The sequence below is a fragment of the Phyllobates terribilis genome, unplaced genomic scaffold (assembly GCF_046119375.1).
Source record: "Phyllobates terribilis strain yellow unplaced genomic scaffold, ASM4611937v1 Scaffold_3__8_contigs__length_932513732, whole genome shotgun sequence".
In the NCBI taxonomy this organism is placed as follows: domain Eukaryota; kingdom Metazoa; phylum Chordata; class Amphibia; order Anura; family Dendrobatidae; genus Phyllobates; species Phyllobates terribilis.
This window is the reverse complement of record NW_027362763.1, coordinates 324,008,468-324,031,757: the sequence shown is the minus strand read 5'-3', so window position 1 is coordinate 324,031,757 and position 23,290 is coordinate 324,008,468. Positions and strand designations below refer to the sequence as shown.

The 23,290-nt window shown below is 43.1% G+C and overlaps 1 protein-coding gene across 4 annotated transcripts in view; it reads right to left on the bottom strand.

Annotated features, from left to right (window-relative positions):
* LOC141259324 (probable cation-transporting ATPase 13A5) overlaps positions 1 to 23,290 on the bottom strand; it is a 749,831-nt gene that overhangs the window by 567,954 nt on the left and 158,587 nt on the right. For all 4 annotated transcript variants that reach the window (XM_073675084.1, XM_073675083.1, XM_073675085.1 and 1 more), the window contains exons 2-3: positions 20,350 to 20,520; positions 20,024 to 20,155 (exon numbers count right to left, since the gene is read on the bottom strand). In XM_073675084.1, coding sequence (XP_073531185.1) covers positions 20,024 to 20,155; positions 20,350 to 20,520 — 303 coding nt within the window. The remainder of the gene's footprint in view (positions 1 to 20,023; positions 20,156 to 20,349; positions 20,521 to 23,290) is intronic.

Below are 23,290 nucleotides of genomic sequence, written 5' to 3'. Positions count from 1 at the left end.
GAAATCGGAAAGGGGGTGGAGTCTGTCTATGTGTAAAGACGTGTCTAAAGCCTACAATACGGGAGGATGTATGGAAGGGAAATGAGGAGGTCGAGTCCTTATGGGTGGAGATACATGGGGTAAAAAACAATAATAAAATTATCATAGGAGTCTGTTATAAACCACCAAACATAGCAGAAGCCACGGAAAGTCTATTAATGAGAGAAATAGACGAAGTAGCAAAAAATAACGGGGAGATTATTATGGGGGACTTCAACTACCCCGATATAGACTGGGAAACCGAAAGCTGTAGATCTCAGAAAGGAAACAGGTTTCTGTCAATTATCAAAGACAATTATTTGTCACAACTTGTGCAGGAACCAACTAGAGGGACGGCCCTTTTAGACTTAATATTAACTAACAGGCCAGACAGAATAACTGAGGTGCAGGTCGGGGGGCACCTGGGAAATAGTGACCACAACATTATACAATTCCACATGTGCTTCAGTAGAGTGCCCAGCAAGGGAGTCACAAAAACACTGAACTTCAGGAGGGCAAAGTTTGATCAGCTAAGAGATGCCCTTCACCTTATAGACTGGGATAGTATCTTTAGTAATAGGAGCACAGATAGAAAATGGGAAATCTTCAAAACAGTCCTACATAGTCACTGTAGAAGGTACATACCTTATGGGAATAAAAGGGCTAGGAATAGGAGGAAGCCAATGTGGCTAAATAAGGAAGTCAAGAGGGCAATGAAAAACAAAAAAAGGGCTTTCGGTAAACTTAAACAAGAAGGCAGCGAGGAAGCGCTAATATCTTATAGGGAAAAAAACAAAATCTGTAAGAAACAAATAAGAATAGCAAAAGAGGAGACAGAGAGACTAATTGCCAAGGAAAGTAAAACGAATCCCAAACTGTTCTTTAACTATATAAACAGTAAAAGGATTAAAACTGATGGAGTTGGCCCATTGAAAAATAACCTGGGTAAAATCATAGAGGGCGATGAGGGTAAAGCAAATCTACTCAATAGCTTCTTCTCCACTGTTTTCACAAAAGAAAACAATTTATCGGAGGAAATGCAGAGTGATAAAGTAAACCCTCCGCTAAATATCATCCACCTAACCCAGGAGGAAGTTCAGAAACGCCTAAATAATATCAAAATAGACAAGTCACCAGGCCCAGATGACATACACCCCCGGGTACTAAAAGAATTAAGTAATGTGATAGACAGACCGCTGTATCTTATATTCAAGCACTCTTTATGGACAGGGACTGTCCCACTTGACTGGCGCCAAGCAAATGTGGTACCAATATTCAAAAAGGGGTCTAAACGTGACCCTGGGAACTATAGACCAGTAAGCTTAACGTCTGTTGTGGGTAAATTGTTTGAAGGATTTCTTAGAGATGCTATTGTAGAATATCTTAATGATAATAACTGTCTAACTCCATATCAACATGGATTCATGAGGGATCGCTCCTGCCAAACAAACTTGATCGCCTTCTACGAGGAGGTGAGCTCACAGCTGGACCGGGGGGAGTCAGTGGATGTTGTATACCTTGACTTCTCCAAAGCGTTTGATACCGTGCCACACAAAAGGTTGGTATATAAAATGAGAATGCTTGGTCTGGGGGATAATGCGTGCAAGTGGGTAAATAGCTGGCTGAGTGATAGAAAGCAGAGGGTGGTTATCAATGGAGTAAGCTCAGGGTGTGTCAGGGTTACTAGCGGGGTGCCTCAAGGGTCTGTCTTGGGCCCTATATTATTTAATATATTTATTAATGATCTAGTGGAAGGGTTGCATAGTAAAATAGCAATATTTGCAGATGATACTAAACTTTGTAAAGTAGTTAATACAGATGAGGATAGGGCACAGCTACAGGAGGATTTAGATAAATTGGGGAGTTGGGCCAAAAAATGGCAAATGGGGTTCAATGCCGATAAATGTAAGGTCATGCACATGGGAAAGAAAAACAGCAGTCACCCATACATATTAAATGGGAAACCGTTGGGGAAATCTGACATGGAGAAGGACCTGGGCGTCTTGGTTAATAGCAAATTAAATTGGAGTGCCCAGTGTCAGGCAGCAGCTGCGAAGGCAAATAGAGTCATGGCATGCATCAGAAGAGGAATAGGGGCATATGATGAGAACATTGTTCTTCCTCTGTATAAAGCGCTGGTAAGGCCACACTTAGAATATTGCGCACAGTTCTGGGCTTCGGTGCTCAGGAAAGACATATTGGAGCTAGAGAGGGTTCAAAGGAGGGCGACTAAGGTAATAAAGGGAATGGAGGGACTAGAATACCCAGAGAGGTTGTCAAAATTAGGCCTATTTACGTTGGAAAAGAGAAGGCTTAGGGGAGACCTCATAAACATGTATAAATACATCAGGGGGCAGTACAGAGATCTCTCCCATGACCTGTTTATACCAAGGATGGAGACAAAGACGAGGGGGCACACTATGCGTCTGGAGGAAAAGAGGTTCCTGCACCAGCATAGAAGGGGATTCTTTACGGTCAGAGCAGTGAGACCCTGGTACTCTCTGGGAGAGGAAGTAGTGATGTCCAACTCACTTAATGAGTTCAAGAGAGGCCTGGACGCCTTTCTTGAGAACAATAAAATTACATCTTATGCTTAGTTAATTAATTAATCCAGGGATTTAATCTGACTGCCAGATTGGTGTCGGGAAGTGAATTTTTCCTCAATGATGTAAATTGGCCTATACCGCTTGGTTTTTTTTTTGCCTTCCCCTGGATCAACGCTGCGGAATAGCTGCAGTGCACAAGAAATAGGCTGAACTGGATGGACGCTTGTGTTTTTCGGCTTTATAAACTATGTAACTATGTAACATTATCCGCTATCCAAACAACAACCTTTTGACACTGCTCTGGGATCAATAGTGGTTTGCTGCGTTCCCCTAGGAATTGGGACAGGAAGGTTGGGCGAGAAGATATGGGTGTTTGTTGTGGCACAATTTCAGCTCGCTCACGGCCTTGTCCTCTGCCTCTGCATGCACCATCACCATCACGTCCAGTTCCCCGTCCCTTGCCACATGCCTTGCCCATTTTAAATGAAGGACAATATCTTACACGTTCACCAAAAATGACTGAATTTAGAGCAAACTTATATGTGATCCGTGTGACGGAGAAAACACAGTTTTAAATACCTGGCCTGTAGGTAACTATTTTGAACAGCAAACTGGTGTCAATTGCTTCACTGACACACTTAAAGAAATTTTTAATGTAGGCCAGAAATGGCAGTATTTTCTGAAAACGTATATGTGATCCGTGTGACGGAGAAAACACCGTTTTAAATACCAGGCCTGTAGGTAACTGTTTTGAACAGCAAACCGATGTCAAAAACTTTGCTGACACAGTGAAAAAAAATTTGAATGGAGAAAACACAGTTTTAAATAGCTGGATTTTTAGCGCTGTAATATGGAAAGGACCTGGCTGTATTCTGCAGTGTCAACAAGCAAATGGCGCAGAAAAACAATGTTCTCTGGATTGCTATTTAAGCAAATAATGAAGATTAAGATCCAAAAAAAAGTATTCCTGGCCCCTGAGACCTGGGCCTTTGTCTAGAAATATCTAACAGCAGCAGAAGGCAGAATTGGAATGGAGCCTCTTGTGCTATATGCACTGCAGTCTGCTATATACCCTGCCTGCCTACAGTTATATGAAAAAGTTTGGGCACCCCTATTAATCTTAAGCTTAATGTTTTATAAAAATTGGTGTTTTTGCAACAGCTATTTCAGTTTGATATATGTAATAACTGTTGGACACAGTAATGTTTCTGCCTTGAAATGAGGTTTATTGTATTAACAGAAAATGTGCAATCTGCATTCAAACAAAATTTGACAGGTGCATAAGTATGGGCACCTCACCAGAAAAGTGACATTAATATTTAGTAGATCCTCCTTTTGCAAAAATAACAGCCTCTAGTCGCTTCCTATAGCTTTTAATGATTTCCTGGATGCTGGATGAAGGTATTTTTGACCATTCCTCTTTACAAAACAATTCCAGTTCAGTTAAGTTTGATGGTCGCCGAGCATGGACAGCCCTCTTCAAATGATCCCACAGATGTTCAATGATATTCAGGTCTGGGGACTGGGATGGCCATTCAAGAACATTGTAATTGTTCCTCTGCATGAATGCCTGAGTAGATTTGGAGCGGTGTTTTGGATCATTGTCTTGCTGAAAGATCCATCCCCTGTGTAACTTCAACTTTGTCACTGATTCTTGAACATTATTGTCAAGAATCTGTTGATACTGAGTGGAATCCATGCGTCCCTCAACTTTAACAAGATTCCCGGTGCCGGCATTGGCCACACAGCCCCAAAGCATGATGGAACCTCCACCAAATTTTACTGTGGGTAGCAAGTGTTTTTCTTGGAATGCTGTGTTTTTTTGCCGCCATGCATAACGCCTTTTTGTATGACCAAACAACTCAATATTGGTTATATCAGTCCACAGGACCTTCTTCCAAAAAGAAATTGGCTTCTCCAAATGTGCTTTTGCATACCTCAGCCGACTCTGTTTGTGGCGTGCTTGCAGAAACGGCTTCTTTCGCATCACTCTCCCATACAGCTTCTCCTTGTGCAAAGTGCGTTGTATAGTTGACTGATGCACAGTGACACCATCTGCAGCAAGTTGATGCTGCAGCTCTCTGGAGGTGGTCTGAGGATTGTCCTTGACTGAACTCACCATTCTTCTTCTCTGCCTTTCTGATGTTTTTCTTGGCCTGCCACTTCTGGCCTTAACAAGAACTGTCCCTGTGTTCTTCCATTTCCTTACTATGTTCCTCACAGTGGAAACTGACAGGTTAAATCTCTGAGACAGCTTTTTGTATCCTTCCCCTGAACAACTATGTTGAATAATCTTTGTTTTCAGATCATTTGACAGTTGTTTTGAGGAGTCCATGATGCCACTCTTCAGAGGAGATTCAAACAGGAGCACAACTTGCAAGTGGCCACTTTAAGTAGCTTTTCTCATGATTGCATACACCTGGCTATGAAGTTCAAAGCTCAATGAGGTTACAAAACCAAAAATAGTGCTTTAGTAAGTCCGTAAAAAGTAGGTAGGAGTATTTAAAACAAGAAAATGATAAGGGTGCCCATACTTATGCACCTGTCAAATTTTGTTTGAATGCAGATTGCACATTTTCTGCTAGTACAATAAACCTCATTTCAAGGCAGAAACATTACTGTGTCCAACAGTTATTACATATATCAAACTGAAATAGCTGTTGCAAAACACCAATTTTTATAAAACATTAAGCTTAAGATTAATAGGGGTGCCCAAACTTTTTCATATAACTGTATATACACGGCCTGCCTGATATCTCTGCATATGCTTTAGTCCTCAGAAGGACTGTTTGTTAAGATAGATATGTGTAATGTATGGTTTTTCTCCCTACAATACCTAATACACAAGCAAATCTCTCCCTAGCTCAGCAGCACCTCTACCTACTCCTGATTCCAGAGTGACTGTGACGAGCATGGCGGCGCCAGTTATGATATAGACCTGATGACGCTGTGCTGCCAGCCAATCACTGTAATGCCTCAACCACCATGGCTGCGGCATTACAATGAGTGGCAGGCAATCCCTGCATGTTGATTGGCGCTCTAAAGAGCACCAAACATGCAGGAAGGGGACCCGAGCATCCGCCCGAGCATCTCGCAAGTACTCGGCGAGCTCCAAGCATCTCGACTACTGAGATGCTTGGGCGAGTACCGAGTACTTGCGAATATGCTCGATCATCACTAGTTCCATCAAACAGAAATCCAGTTCTATAGTCTCTACTCAAGGATTGTAAATGGACACTAGCAAGATTCAAGCTATCACTGAGTGGCCAATGCCAAAAAAGTGAAAGAAGTCCATTTATGGGCTTTGCCAATTTTTACAGACGTTTCATTAAGAATGTTTCAGGTATAATTGCATCAATTACTGAATTAATAAAGAAATGCATATCGTTTGTTTGGTCTTCTCAACCACAAAATGCTTTTTCTTGCCTGAAGACAAAGTTCACCACAGCTTCTATACTATTATTATTATTTATTTATATAGCGCCATTAATTCCATAGTGCTGTACATAGGGAGGGGCTACATACCAAATACAGATACCACTTACAGTAAACAAAACTAACAAGGATAGACTGGTACAGAGGTAGGAGGACTATGCCCTTGCAGGCTTACATTCTACAGGAATAGGGAAAGAGACAGTAGGTTGGGGGGTTGCGGTAGCTCCGGTGTTGTTGAGGTGGCAGCAGGCAATGTCATGGCAGGCTGTAAGCTTGTTTGAAGAGATGGGTTTTCAGGTTTCATCTGAAGGGTCCAAGTGTGACGGAAAATTGGACGTGTTGAGGCACAGAATTCCATAGGATGGGGGATATTTGGGAGAAATCTTGGAGGCGACTAGGCGAGTAATGAATAAGTGCGCAGGAGAGAAGGAGGTCTTGGGAGGACCAGAGATTACGTAAGGGAATGTATTGGGAGATTAGTTCAGAGATGTACTGAGGAGATTGGCTTTGTAAGTCAGTGTTAGTAGATTGAACTGGATACGCTGGACAATTGGGAGCCAGTGAAGGGATTTTCAAAGGGGGATAGCAGATGAGTAGCGAGGCGAGAGATGAACTAGTCGCGCAGCAGAGTTAAGGATGGACTGGAGGGGTGCGAGAGTGTTAGCAGGAAGGCTAAAGAGGAGGATGTTGCAGTAGTCGAGGCGGGAGATAATGAGTGCATGCACAAGCAGTTTAGCAGATTGAGGGTTGAGGAAAGCACGGATTCTGGAAATAGTTTTGAGGTGACAGGAGGTGGAGTTGACAGGAGGTGGCGAGAGCTTGGATGTGGGGTTTGAAGGACAGGGAAGAGTCAAGGGTTACTCCGAGGCAGCTGATTGCAGGTACAAGGGAAAGTGTGATGTCATTTATTGTGATAGAAAGGTCAGGTGGGGAAGATATGCGAGATGTGGGAAAGATGATGAGTTCAGTTTTGTCCACATTGACATTGAGGAAGTGGGAGGAGAAGAAGGAGGATGTGGCTGCTAGACATGCTGGGATTCTAGAAGTCAGAGAGGTGACATCTGTGCCAGAGAGGTAGATTTGGGTGTCATCAGCGTACAGATGGTACTGGAAGCCATGGGATTTTCTGAGCTGTCCCAGGCCAAGGGTATAGATTGAGAAGAGTAGGGGTCCTAGGACAGAGCCTTGAGGGGCTCCATCAGAGAGGGGGCAGGGTGAGGAGGTTGTCTGGGAGTGGGAGATGCTAAATGTGCAGTTAGCAAGGTATGAGGAGATCCAGGATAGGGCAAGGTTTTTGACGCCAAAGGAAGAGAGGATCTATAGTAGGAGGCAGTGGTCAATTGTGTCGAAAGCAGAGGACAGGTCAAGAAGAAGGAGTACAGAGAATTTCCTGTTAGCTTTGGCTGTAAGTAAGTCATTGGTGATTTTGGTAAGGGCAGTTTCAGTGGAATGGTGGGGGTAGAAGCCGGATTATCAGTTGTCGAAGAGAGAGTTAGATGAGAAGTGAGAGGAAAGTTCAGAGTGAACGTGTTGCTCAAGGAGCTTGGAGGCAAATGGGAGCAGCAATATGGGACAGTAGCTGGACAAGGTGGTTGGGTCGAGGGTGGCTTTTTGAGGATGGACGTGACTGTGGCATGTTTAAAAGCAGCAGTGAAGGTTCCAGATGTTAGTGATAGGTTGAAGAGATGGGTTAGGGATGGGATGAGTGTTTGGGTGAGGTTGGGGAGAAGGTGGAATAGGATGGGGTCGAGTGCACAAGTGATGAGGTGTGATTTGGAGAGAAGACAAATAAGGTCTCCTTCCGTGATGGTGAGAAGGGAGGTTATGGGGGAAGGGCAATGGTCTGGAGAACAAAGGGGTTGTGATGGTTGGGCAGTAAAGCTTTGCTTGGTCAATCTTGTTTTTGAAGTGTTTGGCAAACTCCTCAGCAGAGATGACAGAGGTCAGAGGGTTCAGTGGAGGGTGGAGGAGAGATTTAAAAGTGTTGAATAGCTGTTTGGGGTTGTAGGATAAGGAAGATATGGGGCTGTGAAGTAGGCCCGTTTAGCAGAGGTGAGGGCTGATTTGAATGCGAGTGTTGCTTGTTTGAATGTAGTAAAGTCATCTTGATAATATGTTTTTTTCCAACGCCGCTACGCAACCCTGGAAGCTTGTCGAAGCTGTTTAGTGAGGTTGCTGTGCCAGGGTTGCCTATTGACTCGTCGTGCTCTGGCATGCATAAGACGGACGACCGAGTCAATAGCTGATGCAAGAGTGGCATTGTAGAAAGCAGTGGGGCTGTCTACTAATTCAGCCCAATCCTGAACATGCCTATATTGTGGAAGTGGATGCTTCAGACGGAGCAGTAGGGGCCATTCTATCACAAAGAACAGGAGCAAAAGATTTGCTACATCCTGGTGCTTATTTCTCCAGAAGTTTGACCATGTCAGAGAAGAATTATGATGTTGGGAACAAAGAGCTCTTATCTACCATTGCTGCTTTCAAGGAATGGAGACATTACCTAGAAGGAGCAGCTCAACAAATTGTTGTTCTAACTGACCATCGTAACGTTGATTTTATCTGGTCTGCCTAATGTTTGTCTCGATGGAGCCTCATTCTTAAACGATTCAACTTTATTATCTCTTACAGACCTTGCGGTAAGGCTGATCTTCTCCAAAGATCCTTCTAAAGAAGTGCCACCAACAACTATTCTGCCTGAATCAAACTTCCCGGGGGTGATCCATAACAAAGACTTTGTGGAAGATATATAGGAAGCATATGAGACACACCCAATTTTTCTGCATCCATCAGATTATATATCTCTTACCTTTCAAAATAAAGTATGGACTCATAATCATTGCATCTTTGTTCCAGAAACTGTGAGACTTAAAGTATTAAAACTAGTCTATGACTCCAAATTATCAGGACACATAGTAATTTAAAAAAAAAACAAGAATTTCTGTCTCATTTTTTTTGGTTGTCCAATTGCCAAAAAGTTGTTAAACAATATGTATCTTCCTGTAACACCTGTGCCATGTATAAAACTCCCCGCACATCACCAATAGGATTATTGCAGCCTCTGAAAATTCCATCTCGTCATTGGGGCTCTATATCTATGGACTTTATTGTGGAACTACCAGTTTCAAAGGGAAAGAGTTCAATCCTAGTAGTGGTGGACCGACTCAACAAAGCAGCACATTTTGTCCCCTGCACTGGTTTACCTTCTGCTAAAGAGACTGCTGATCTTATATTTCAAAATGGGTTTCGTCTTCCAGATGAAGTCGCCTCTGATTGTGGAACACAATTGGCATTGAGATTCTGGAAGAATCTTTGTGCAGCATTGGAAATTGATGTCAGTTTATCCTCTGCATTCCATCCGCTATCTAATTGTCACACTGAACGCACAAACCAAACCTTAGAGCAAAAAGATGCTACTTTTGTCATCTCCAGGATGACTGGATTGATTGGCTTCCTATGGCAGAATTTGCATACAACAATTCTCAAAATGCTTTGACCAAACAAACACCATTCTTCACAAATTCTGAGTGCCATCCAATTATTCTTCCTAATTTTCCAAGAGAAACGCTTATCCCTGCTGTCACCAACAGAATACAATCCCTTCAACAGAATCTGGCAATACTAAAAGACACTTTAAGAATTGCTCAGGAGAAATATAAGGAAGCAGTAGATAAATCTCGCAGACCTTCTCCAAGTTTTCAAGTGGGTGATGAAGTATTGCTTTCCACCAAGAATTTGAAACTCCTTATACCCTCACCAAAACTGGTTCAAAAATGTATTGGTCATTTTAAAATAATTGGGCAAGTTAGAGCTGAAGCTTTTTACCTTCAACTGCCCAGAACAATGAAGATATATCTAGTGTTACATGTCTCCTTACTAAAAACATTTGTCCTTTTCCAGTGCATTGTCTACCTCCTCCTGATTCTATTGAAGTAGATGGGAAAGAAAATTACACAGATGAAAAGGTCATGGATTCCAGAATATTCAGAAACAAGTTGCAGTACTTAATAAAGTGGCAAGGGTACGGCCCTGAAAATAACTCCTGGGAACCTGTAGAAAATATCAAAGCTCCTTGACTGTTTAAAGAGTTTCACGAAAAATACTCACATAAACCAAGCAAAACATTGTCCGGATGCTGCTGTTGAAAGGGGAAGCTACAGTTTGACCACTAGTGAATGCTATTGTTCACCATAATATTTGTGCTGCAAGCCCACTGCTTACCACTGGAGGCTGCTGTTGTGTTCTGCAATTGCACTTTACTAAGGTGGCAGATTATGAACCTATGGGATGCATCTTGTTTCCTGTTTGGGCCTACTTAAAGCCCCATGGATCTCTCACTCATTGCTTGAGTATTGTGTCTAGCTGTTAGCCTTGTTCCAGTCTCCAGTGCCTGAACATTCTTACCCAGATTGTTCTCACTTATCTACAGATTGTTTCCTACAACTCCTTTTGCTCACTCCAAGAACTTCTACTACTGCCGGCTGTTCCTGCTCGTGCTCTTCGGCCACTCGTTTCCAGCAGTACTATGCCAGTAATGTAACAGCAGCACAAAAGGAAATGAGACTGTAGGTCTTGCTTCAGTGATAATTTATTTTGATCCAGAAAGGAGTCAAAAACACAGTATTTGTCACGAACAACTGTTGCGAGGTGCCGGTAGGCAGAAATTTAGTAGAGCAATAAAGTAAATCGTAAGATCTCTTTCATGTAAAGGACCTGTGTGGAGCAGGAGCCAGGAATCAGGAAATGTGGCAAGCAGGGTATAAGCCATGGCTTTTGTGTGCTGAGGTTCCTTCCTCAACAAATCTGGATCACGTAACAAAAAAGGTACTATACATTGATTTTGCAAGCTAACTCATAAATTTTTGAATATAAATCAGATAATAACCCTTTGAATTAATTTGGAGTTTTAAATCCAATAGAAAAGTAAAAATTGTTTTCTTTTATTTACACTGTGTTATTATGCAAATTCTCTATTTCTCTGATTTTCCTAAATTGTTGACCCAAATAAGTCAGTATAATGTTCAAATCATCAACTGTTAGAGTATAAATCAAATTTTATTGGACAAAACTCTAAATGATAACATTTTTTTTCAAAACTAAGATAACTTAAATGCTTGATTCAAAATTATTATGCACAGCAGAGTTTCCAAACATTTTATAGGTTGCAAATGTGACATGCAGAAGTAGTGCTGTTGTGCTTCAGAAGTATCCAGCAACTAGAGGGGTTAACACAGTCAAAAGAGACAGGGAGTGGTTAGCAGAGCCCCAGGGGGGTTGTGGGGAACTTATTTACTGTTCTGGCTGGAGCCAAGGGGAGAAGTGGTGTGTGTGATCTGTATCTCACAGAAGTGCAGGAAAGAGAACAGAATTCAAGTCCAGGGTGAAGCTCAACACAGGTCAGATACCCTGCACTGTTAGTTCAGGAAGTCTACAGTCGGGCAGGAAGATAAGGACTGGAAGGAATTGTGTCACAGAGATCATCGCCCTCATCAAACCTCCCCTCCTCCATTGCCATGCAGGATAAAGAATGCTGTATACTACTGAGTCCTTGGGAAGGAAAAGCCCGCTATTTATGCATAGAAGTGTGCTACCAAGAGATCTAATCTACGCTGAATTATGTTACTGTGCCTGCTTTATGAGACTGTACTGTAATGAAGATTGCTGCTGTAATATCCCTTAATTGCACTGGCCGTGATTCAGATTAAATTCCACTGTCAAAGTGTTGAAAAAGACTCTTGTCAGATGTGTTTGGTCAGCAACTGAATCTATCGTGTGCCTGAGAGAAGCTGTAGCATATGGTCACCCTGAGTAACGGTTCCCCCAGGATTCCAACAATCTCATGAAACCCGTCTCGCCCTATCTGAACCTAGTGGCGTGCGTGTAACTTTGGTGGCCTGTATGGGTATAATCATGGAGACCCTTCAGTGCCACCTCCGAGAGGGAACCTTAAAACATCAACAAAACAGAGGACCGCCAGAGCTGACTGGGAGGAAGTAATAGGAGAACTGCGAGCCGAGTTGATTGAGGTGAAAAAGTTGATTCTTTCCAGGCCAGAACCTCTATCTCTCAGAGCCGGGAGTGGGTTCCAAAATAGAAGATACCCGGCATGTGAAGCATGCCGTTCATCAAATCAGAGTACAGTGTGTGTCCACTGTCTAAGATGTGGTGAGAAAGGACATTATGCCAAGGAATGCCAGTGGTCACGGTCGTTTGGGTTAAAAGACAGGAGGTTGCCAGTGCTAGGCGACTGATAACCGCGACACGGAAGTGGCCCCAGAAGTAAATTCAAATCTCACCAAACCCCAGACCAGCGCAGGAGGTAAAATGGCTGCGTCAGTACTATCCCCAAGTCTGTTCCCGTCTTCAACAGCTGCAACAGAGACGTATTCCTGTCAGGAGGATTCTTCGGTCAGTAAAGATAGCCTCATCAGCCTAATCAGTGAAAGGTGCTTTATACACAGTGCCAGCTAGATGGACTCCTGGTAAAATCACTGTGGGTCACAGGAGCCCAAGAGAGCCTTTTAAATGAAAAATGGAGAAGGCACTACCTGCCACATACCTGCCTTCAGTCGCTAAAAGAACTCTTAGGACCAGTGGAACTCCACAGCAAAGCCGTCAACCAGACCGAGTTCCCTTTCATAGGCTGGGTGGAAGTGACTTTCCAACTGAGGGCCATGAAGAACAGCTACACCATTGAGCTTTTGGTACCTTTTCTCGTGACCAGTGATCAGAATGTGGTAGAGGATCCTATCCTGGGTTATAATGAAATCAGTGAGGTCATCATGAAACACAAGTCAGGGACGCTGGTGGTGGATGCAATTGCCACATCACTTGCCATACCCAACGCCGTGGCGGAAAATGTGATTCATAGAGTAAAGAAGGTACAGAATACAGTGGACCTAAAAGAAGTCAAGGTAGGCTGGCGCCCAACCATCATCCCTGCAAACCAAATGGTGGGGGTGAGGAGAAGAGTCCGGGTAGAACCGGGAAGAAAAGTCCAGAAAAGACTGTTTGTGCCAAAAGACTACTCAGAACTTCCAGAAGGCCTAGTTAAAGGTGAGACTGTGCTTACGATTCCTACTGGTGGGTTTGCTCTAGTGACAGTCTGTTACATGTCTGTGCCGAAACCATTACACCATGAAGTGAAAGAGTATTTGCAAGATCTAATCAACAGAGGTTGGGCCCAAAAGTCAAAGTCGTCTTATTCCTCTCCTATTGTTTGTGTTAGGAAGAAGTACGGTACATTGAGACTCTGCTGTGATTACCGGGAAGTAAACCGAAAGTCAGTACCTGATCGGCACCCGATACCAAAGATTCAAGATATGCTGGATAGCCTATCAGGAAGTACCTGGTTCTCTGTCCTTGATCAGGGTAAAGCATACCATCAAGGGTTTGTTGAAGAGTCCAGTAGACCCTTGACAGCATTCATCACACCGTGGGGGTTATATGAGTGGATCCGCATACCGTTTGGGCTCAGTTCAGCTCCAGCAGAATTCCAGAGGAGCATGGAGACATGTTTAGAAAAATTGAGGGACAATATCTGCCAGCCGTACTTGGATGACTATGTGATACACAGCAAAACCTTCCGGAAGCATGTTGAAAACGTAAGGAACCTATTACAGCAGTATCAACAACATGGAGTTAAGTTGACCCCAAAGAAGTGTGAACTGTTCAAAAGGCAAGACCGATTTCTAGGGAAAATTGTGTCCAGAGAAGAATATACCATGGACCCAGAAGAAATCGCTCCGTTACTGGCCTTAAAAGACAAGCGGCCCTCTACTGTCGGGGAGTTGAGGCAGATCTTAGGATTCCTCTCCTAATATCGTACTTACATTTTGAACTTCTCCAGGATTGCCGCCCCACTATGCCTCCTCTTAGGGGGAACAACAGAGTCAACAACACCCATGGAGAAAAAGAAGAACACGGGTAGGACCGGGCTTAAGAGAAACAACGCCGTTTCGTCCCAACAGCCCATTCTCTGGACAGCAGACCACCAGGAAGTATTAGAAGAACTAGAAGACTACCTGGTAAAACCACGCATCTTGGGATATCCTGATTTCAGCTTACCATTTGTTCCTCATTGTGACGCTTCTCAAGTTCGACTGGGAGCTGCCCTGTATCAGCATCAAGATGGAAAAATGAGAGTCATCTGTTACGGTTCTAGTACGTTGACAGACGCCGAGAAGAATTACCATCTACATTCAGGAAAATTGGAGTTCCTGGCACTGAAATGGGCTATCTGTGAATGATTTAGAGATTATCTCTACTACAACAAAGAGTTTGAGATAACACTGACAACAACCCTTTGGCCTATGTCCTCACTACAGCCAAACTGACTTCAATTTCAGCATCATGTACAGGCCAGGAAAATACAATGCAGATGCTGACGGATTGTTGAGAATGCCACTAGAGCCTGAGGAGTTCATGCAAGAATGCTTGGAGGAAGTCAGTCTGGAAGCAATTGAGAACACTACCCAAGCAGTGCAAGCTTATCAAGAGGAAGACACACCATTGTGGTGTCCGTTGACATTGGAAACCACCATAAAAGCAAGAGAACATGATCACCCCGTGTCCATTCAACAACTGCCAAAAGGAAAAATCCATATAGCACAATGGGAAGATCAGATAATTGGTAGAATACTACTTTATGTGGACCAAAATTAGTTTCCACGTAAAGGAGAGAGAGATATTGAGTCACCAGCAGTATCTGTTTTAGTTAAAGAATGGACGAAGCTCTACTTCAGTGAAAACGGTATCCTGTATCGTAAAGGTTGATAAAACCAGCAGTTAGTACTACCCAGTGTATTCGGTAGGTTGGTCTTCAAAGAACTCCATGAAAACATGAGACACATGGGAGTGGAAAGGACAACCAACTTGATCCATGAACGTTTCTTCTGGCCGTACATGCAGAGCGATATTGAGAGGTACGTGACCAGGGATTGTGGGTGTCTGAAAGATAAACGTCCCAACACATCAACCCAGGCACCTATGGGCAATATCCAAACTATGTATCTGTTTGAGATGGTCTCAATAGACTTTCTATATCTCGAGACGTGCAAGGGTGGTTACGAATACATATTGGTGGTGATGGAACATTTTGCTCAATTTGCCCAAGCATATGCCACCACCAATAAAGCTGGTCGAACAGCAGCAGAGAAGATCTTCAATGATTTTGCTTTGAGGTTTGGGTTCCCTACAAGGTTATACCACAACCAAGGAAGAGAATTTGAGAACCAGCTCTTTGCCAAGCTAGGAAAGTACTGTAGAATTCAGAGATCCCACACAACGCCCTATCACCCAGAGGGTAATGGACAAGTGGAACATTTTAACCAGACATTATTGTCAACAGCTGACGAGAAGAAAGACTGGAAGAATTCTCTGTCAAAAGTGGTACATGCCTATAACTGTACAAAGAGCGATGCAACGGGTTACTCACCCATCCTCCTATTGTATGGACGATCGCCAAGACTGCCAATCGACATCATGTTCGATACTCCGGTGTCAGAGACTTACAGAATGTATCCAGAGTACGTTCGGAAATGAAAGGAACGGATGGCAGAGGCATACAACATAGCTTCCAAAGTGGTTATGCAAGGAGAGTGCAAGAGTAAGTGTGGCGCCCTGCTGCGCACTGTGCCACAGATCCCAGAGGGGTGCATGGATGGAATTCTCCCCAGTGGCCTCAATACATGCAGACACCTCCACCCAAGTCCACTAGATGGAGCCCTGTCAGGTATATAAATACTGAGGGGTGGAGTTCAGGAAGTCAGTCAGTGGGAAGCAGACAGTGTCACACCATGCTGCAGCTCCAGTCAAGCTGAAGTCTGTGTGGCTGAAGGCCAGGCTAGGCCCAAGCTGCGAGCTAGTCTGGCCAGTGAGAGCCTGGAGCGGGCTAGAAGGCAAGTGAGAGTTCCTGTCAGGCACAGACAGGAACAGAACTCACAGAGTCTGCTCAGGGAGTCTGCATAAGAGAGTCTGCAGACTGAGGAGAAGAAGGAGAAACGCATAGGGGGCAGAGGAGCATAACAGGCTCACCCCGAACCATATACCGGACACCGTGTCCGCGCCTACAAGGATCTTTATGACCAGTAGGAACAACCGGAATCCCTGGAGAACTACAAGTCCCAGGTTAACCAACCACTGACCACAGCAACAGGGTTAGGTACCACTAAGGCTCCAGTGACCAGGAATAGTGGGAACCAGGAGAAAACCCTATCGCCGGGTCAGTAGGTACAAGAAGGAAGCAGTAAGCAAGCCAGGTCTAGCTCCAGGCAGGCCCAAAGCTTAGAGAGTAAAAGACACAGATCAAGAGGCCTTACACCTGCTCAATGGGGAGAGTCCAGAAGTGTACCCTTTGCCCTGAGTAGCCCTGGACCGTACCTGCATCACCACCAGTAAAGGTATTGAAGTTTACCCTTGTGTGTGTGCCTGTACTTCCTCTGGGACTGTCCTGCCCTCTCCCTCCTGCTTCCACCATCTTTCTACACCTCTACACTGCCCTGATGCCTGCTCCACCTGTGGGGAGCCGTCCCATCATAACTGCCCCTAACATCAGCCTCAGTGGACTGTCGCAGCGCTGGTAACCTCTTGTCAGAATCCACAGGTGGCGTCACGAACATTTACAAACCTATTATCCCAATATACATTCCCCTCTTTTCAGTTGTCCGCCCTGGGCCACGGACCGGGCCAGCCACAGTGATATCCCCAAAGTGTCTAAGAGGCCCGTGCTGCAGAGTACCCCACGGCCCTGGGGGCGCGACATAAGGAGCACTATGATCGAAAATGTTATGGAGCAGAATAGGCACAGGGAAGCCAGGTGCTAGTCAAGAACGTACGTAAGAAAGGTGGCCCAGGAAAACTTCGTTCGTACTGGGAAGACAAGGTGTATGTGGTCATAAAGAGGAAAGCCGATGACATTTCAGTGTATGAAATTAGATTGGAAAGAGGGGACAAGAAAACCAGAATAGTCAATCGGAATTTATTACTACCCTGTTATTATCTCCCACCACAAAAAGACTTCCCAGAAGCAGACCGACATCATCCGAGATCAACTAAGGGACCACCACAGACTGAAGCTTCGGAGGTGGATAGTGACCTTGGAAGTTCCAATGAAGAAGAACATACCGTTGTATTTCTCTGACCGGCATGGAGAGGGATGTACCATCCTCAGGAGAGTGAACTAAGTCCCGAGGCTCCAGAGTTTGTACCAAGGAGTACAGCTGAAGATCAATTCAGATCTGGTGATCGAACACCGGTCCCTGAAGAGACCGATCCACACTCAGGAGCAGCGGAATTACCAGACCATGTGGAAACAGGCAATTCAGAAGTACAGGAACTTACAGAGGCAGCTCCAAGAGCATCTGAGGAAGCATGGGAAATGAGTGCGGCGGAAGAAACTTCTGTGACCGAAGAACTCATGATATCTGAGGAACAACCCACCAAGAGGATGTTGACTCGAGAAGTGAGGAGGCCCGTGATGCTGACGTATGAGACACTTGATGAATCGAGTCAAGTGCCAAGGACTGTCGACTGGAAACAGGTATCTCTGCTTACGGACCAGGTAAGCCCACTGGAGTGGTATTCACCACCGAGAGGCAGTATGGAAGATGTTGTCTACTGGAAATACTTGTTTTCATGCTTTGATTTTCCTTAAAAGACTTTGTAGAAACCTAAAGCATAGTGAGAGAGAGCTGGTTGAAGACGCACAAAATGCTCCAGCTGAAGAGACGCTGATTGTGTTAATTGTGTTGTTTATTTCTTACAGGAGAACCACAAGAAAAAGGTCATAGAATAGGTTGTTATAATTGTTTATAAATATTATGCCAATTTGACAATGCAAATTTGTATATAAAGTTACTCAACTTTCACCATTGTCTCAGAATTGGTCAGATTGACAAATTAAGATGAATGTCGAGGGCGACATTCAAAAAGGAGGGAAGAGTGTGATATGCAGCCAAAGGGAGAAATAGTGTGTGTGATCTGTATCTCATAGAAGTGCAGGAAAGAGAACATGATTCAAGTCCAGGGTGAAGCTCAACACAGGTCAGATACCCTGCACTGTTAGTTCAGGAAGTCTATCATCGGGCAGGAAGATAAGGACTGGAAGGGATTGTGTCACAGAGATCATCTCCCTCATCAAACCTCCCCTCCTCCATAGCCATGCAGGATAAAGAATGCTGTGTACTACTGAGTCCTTGTGAAGGAAAAGCCTGCTGTTTATGCGTATAAGTGTGCTGCCAAGAGATCTAATCTGCGCTGAGTTATGCTACTGAAGAGACTAACATTACTGTGCCTGCTTTATGAGGCTTTACTGTAATGTATTGTTGCTGTAATATCCCTTAATTGCACTGGCCATGCTTCAGATTAAATTCCACTGTTAAAGTGTTGAAAAAGACTCTTGTTAGATGTGTTTGGTCAGCAACTGAATCTATCGTGTGCCTGAGAGTAGCTGCAGCCTATGGTCGCCCTGAGTAACGGTTCCCCCAGGATTCCAACAAATTCATGAAACCCGTCTTGCCCTATCTGAACCTAGTGGCGTACATGTAACACAAAGAACTGAAAATGGTCAAATTTATTGAAAGCAACAACCTTTTCAATCAAAAACATCTTAAGAGGCCAAATTACATGTTAGCATAGGACCCTGTCTTTGAAATCACCTTCACAATTCTTACATCCATTGATGTTTTTTAGTTTTGGAATACTTTGTTTGAATTTTTTTGCAGGATGTCAGAATAGCCTTTCAGATCTGCTGTTTTGATGTTAACTGCCTCCCACTTTCATAGACCTTTTGCTTGAGAACACTCCAAAGCTTCTCAATAGTTTTGAGGTCAGGGAAGGTTGGTGGTCGCATCATGAGTTTCTCTCATCTTTTGTCCATATTAGCCAATGATTCGGAGGTATTCTTTTCAGCATGAGATTATGCATTATCATGCATGAAGATGAATTTGCTACATATGTTTTTTTTTGCAACATGGAACAAAGCGGTCAGTCAGAAACTCTATAAACTTTGCTGAGGTAATTTTCACACCTTTGGGTATCATAAAGGCTCCACCAGCATTCTGTCAATTATTCCTGCCCAAAACATGACTTTACCACCTCCTTGCTGACGTTACAGCCTTGTTGGGACATGGTGGCCATCCACTGCTCCATCCATCTGGGCCATTAAGGGTTACACGGCACTCATCAGTGGACTAGACTGTTTTAAAATTGTTTTTCATGTATGACTGGGCCCACTTCAACCATTTCTGCTTGTGAACACTGTTTAGGGGTGGCCAAATAATATGTTTATGCATAACTGAAAGCCTCTGGAGGGTCCTACACCTTGAGGTTCACGTGACTCCAGAGTTACTAGCAGCTTCAAATACATATTTCTGCTTTGTAATGGTATTTTAGCTTCTGCTCTGTTAATCTGATGAATTTGTCTGGCAGAAATCTTCCTCATTATGGCTTTATCTGCATGAACCCTTCTGTGCTCTGTAGCAGCCACAAATCTCTTCACAGAACGATGACCAAGTTTAAGTTTTTGTGAAGTATCCAATGTTTTCATACCTTGTCCAAGGCATTGCACTATTTAATGCTTTTCGGCAACATAAAGATCCTTTTTCTTTCTCATATTGCTTGAAACCCATGGCCTGCTTAATAATGTGGAATGCAAATTAAGTAGTATTCATTTAATTGGGCTCACCTGGAAAACTAATTATCACAGGTGATTAAGATTTATTTCAGTGATCCAAAGAGCCATGAGGCACAATACCATCCATGAGTATATTTGAAAAACAAAAAATTACATCTTTATTACACTTAAATCAAATTTGCATAATAATTTGGAACCCGGTGTAAATATCAGTTAGGTCCAAAACCTGTGCTGTTTGATTTTACAAATTTAGAGACTTCTTTGGGCTTTTTTTTCAGTAACTGAGCTTCACCCCTATTCTCTTTGTATGGTCAGAGTTAAAGTATACCTTCAGTTATAAATGAAAAAAACAAACATAAAATCAACATTATTATTTTGACAGGACAAAACTTACTTTGCCTTCTGGCTCCATTATAGATTTGCATATGTATGAATTTTCATCACTTATAATGAAAGAACCAGTTTTCGTTGTTTTATGAAGATTAACCTGGATTACTGACTTCTTTATGTAGTCTTTAAATTCTCCCTGCAGAAATATTGTAGAATATATAGAAATGGAGAGACACAAGGTGGTAATGAATTAATTTGTAGTAGCCTTGGGCTGAAATATACACAAATCACAAAAAGTTAATCTGGACATTACATATTTTTTCATAATGGTGTAATAAGAATGTTGAACTACTTATTCTAATTTGATAAATGATAAAATGCTGTACTTACAGTTTGCAGCAAAACTGTATCAGCATTTGCTAAGTAACATGGAACACAGTGACACCAAACATCCAGCTCTGGCTTCCAATAAAAGAGCAATTTTAGGAACCCTAAAGAAAATATGTACCCAAGTACACACAAAATATTTCTCCACCTCTCTGATTTGTATCCAAATATCTCCTAAAAAAGAAGAAAAGAAAAGAATAGTACAAGAATAAAATAAAAATGGACAAGTATTAAAGAGGACCTTTAACCAAATTTTTCATGCTGAACTGGACACATGATGTAATAGTGGCTGCAAATTATCATAAAATGTTGTTACACTATTGTTCTTTTTTTAAAATTTGCCTTTCATTTGTGGAGATATTAGCAATCAAAGTAATTATCTCATAATGAAATAATTTTTGTTAAGTTCAATTGAGTGTTGTCAGATAGTGTTCACTGGGAGCGTGTATTTCTTCCCACTGTATGACTAAGACCAATCATAAGAAGGCAGCAAAACAGGAGACAAATTAATAAACCCCCACTATAGCTTAGAGCAAGTTTCTCAGTGAGTGAGATGTATAATGTCAGAAACTGGTTTCCTGGTCTAACCTCTTGCATGTGTAATAGTGTTGAGCGAGTATGTTCTGTCCGAGTATGCTCGGGCCGAGCTCCGAGTATTTACAGCTGCTCGATGATAAGGTTAAATCGCTTCCGTGTGCATGATTTGCAACTGTTTGTCAGCTTTATTACATGTGAGGAATGTGTAAGAAATAGACATTCCTCACAAGTAGTAAAACTGTCAAACAGTCGCAAATCATGCACACGGGAGTGATTTAACCTTATCACCAAGCAGCTATAAATACTCGGAGCTCGGCCCGAGCATACTCGGCGAAGGGGTTAATAGAACATACTCGCTCAACACTAATGTGTAAGGGTTAGTGTTGAGCGAGCACTAAAATGCTCGGGTGCTCGAAGCTCGGGCCGAGCTCACTGTGATACTCGGGTGCTCGACCCGAGCAACGAGCCCAATGTTAGTCTATGGGAGACCCGAACATTTTTGCGGCGGCTCCCCCGGCAGTCTGTAGAAAGCCTAAAAAGTGCCCAAAACGATAGTGACAGTGCTCAAATGACATGGGGACAGCATGGGTATCGCCCCAGGAAGCATTTCTGACCCCCAGGTCACTGCTGTCAACAACGTGGTCAGAAGTATTAAGCCACTTTTACAGGCTCACAATAAAACGTTCAAAAACGAAAGTGAAAGTGCTTTCCTGTGAAATATGTTAACCCCTTAACGACCATGGGTCTTTCTGTTTTTGTGTTTTCCTTTTATGCTCCCCTTCTTCCCAGAGCCAGAACTTTTTTAATTTTCATTCAATATGGCCATGTGAGGGCTTATTTTTTGCGGGACGAGTTGTACTTTTAAACAGCATCACTGGTTTTACCATATCGTGTGCTGGAAAATGGGAAAAAAATTCCAAGTGCAGTGAAACTGCAAAAAAATGCAATTCCACAGTTGTTTTTTGGATCCTTTTTTTACCACATTCACAGATTGCTAAAACTGACCTGCCATCATTATTTTCCAGGTCGTTACGAGTTCATAGACACCAAACATGTATAGGTTCTTTTTTACTTAAGTGGTGAAAAAAAAATCCAAAGCTTGCTTAAAAAACAAAAAAAAATGACGCCATTTTCCGAGACCCTTAGCTTCTCCATTTTTCGGGATCTGGGGCCAGGTGAGAGCTTATTTTTTGCGTGCCGGGCTGACGTTTTTATTGATACCATTTTGTGGTAGATCCGATGTTTTGATCGCCCATTATTGCATTTTATTGCAAAGTTGTAGCGACCAAAAAAACTTAATTCTGGCGTTTAAAATTTTTTTCTCGTTACGCCGTTTACTGATTGTATTAATTCTTCTTTTATATTGATAGATCGGGCGATTCTGAACGCGGCGATACCAAATATGTGTATGTGATTTTTTTTTATATATATATATATTTTATTTTGAATGGGGCGAAAGGGGGGTGACTTAAACTTTTATATATTTTATTTTTTTTTTTTTTAAAAACTTTTTTTTTTACACTTTCTGCTTGCTTCTATAGTCTCCAGAGGAGACTAGAAGCAGCAGTTGTCTGATTGCTTCTACTGCATACAAGCAATGAGCAGATCGCTTGTATGCAGGAGAAATGCTCACTTGCTATGAGCGCTGACCACTAGGTGGCGCTCATAGCAATTGAGACATGACAACCACAGGCGTCTGCTGCAGACCCTGAGTTGTCATGCCCACCCATTGGTGACCAGCGATCACGTGACGGGGTCACTGATGGGCGGGGCTTAGGACTCCCGGAAGAGCGAGTTAAATGCCACTGTCAGAGATTTAACATGTTAACAGCCGCGGGTGGATTGCGATTCCAATAATCAGCTGACATGTGCTCGCTTCAGTGCGGGCTCACCGCCGGAGCCCCCGCTGAACCAGCCTTCCCGACCTGGTGCGTACTATTACTGACCAGGTCGGAAAGGGGTTAAGGAACATCTTTTCCAGGGTAAAGACTTGAGTATAAGGTAAAATAAATAACCAAAAACAAAAATACTCCTCCACACCTTGGGCTATGTTCACAAGTAGCATTTTTTATGCGTTTTTGCACGTTTGTATTGCTTTCAACCGTGACAAATGCATTCACCGGGAAATGTCATTTTAACATTTTACAACCTTATCTGGCCATGTGCTGTGTGACACATGCATACAGTGCTAAAAAGACATGGGAACAGCATGGGGAAGACCCCTGGAAGCATCTCTGACACCCAGGTCACTGCCTAAAAGTGTGCCCATCAGAAGTGATCCTTGCCGCATCAGAAGGTGCAGACTTGCAACTATTCCCGTGCAAGTCCTTGTCCCAGGGCAGTGTTCAATTGTACCTCCCCCATAACTTGCAATACAAGCGCAAGTATGCAGCCTGCCACCCACCCA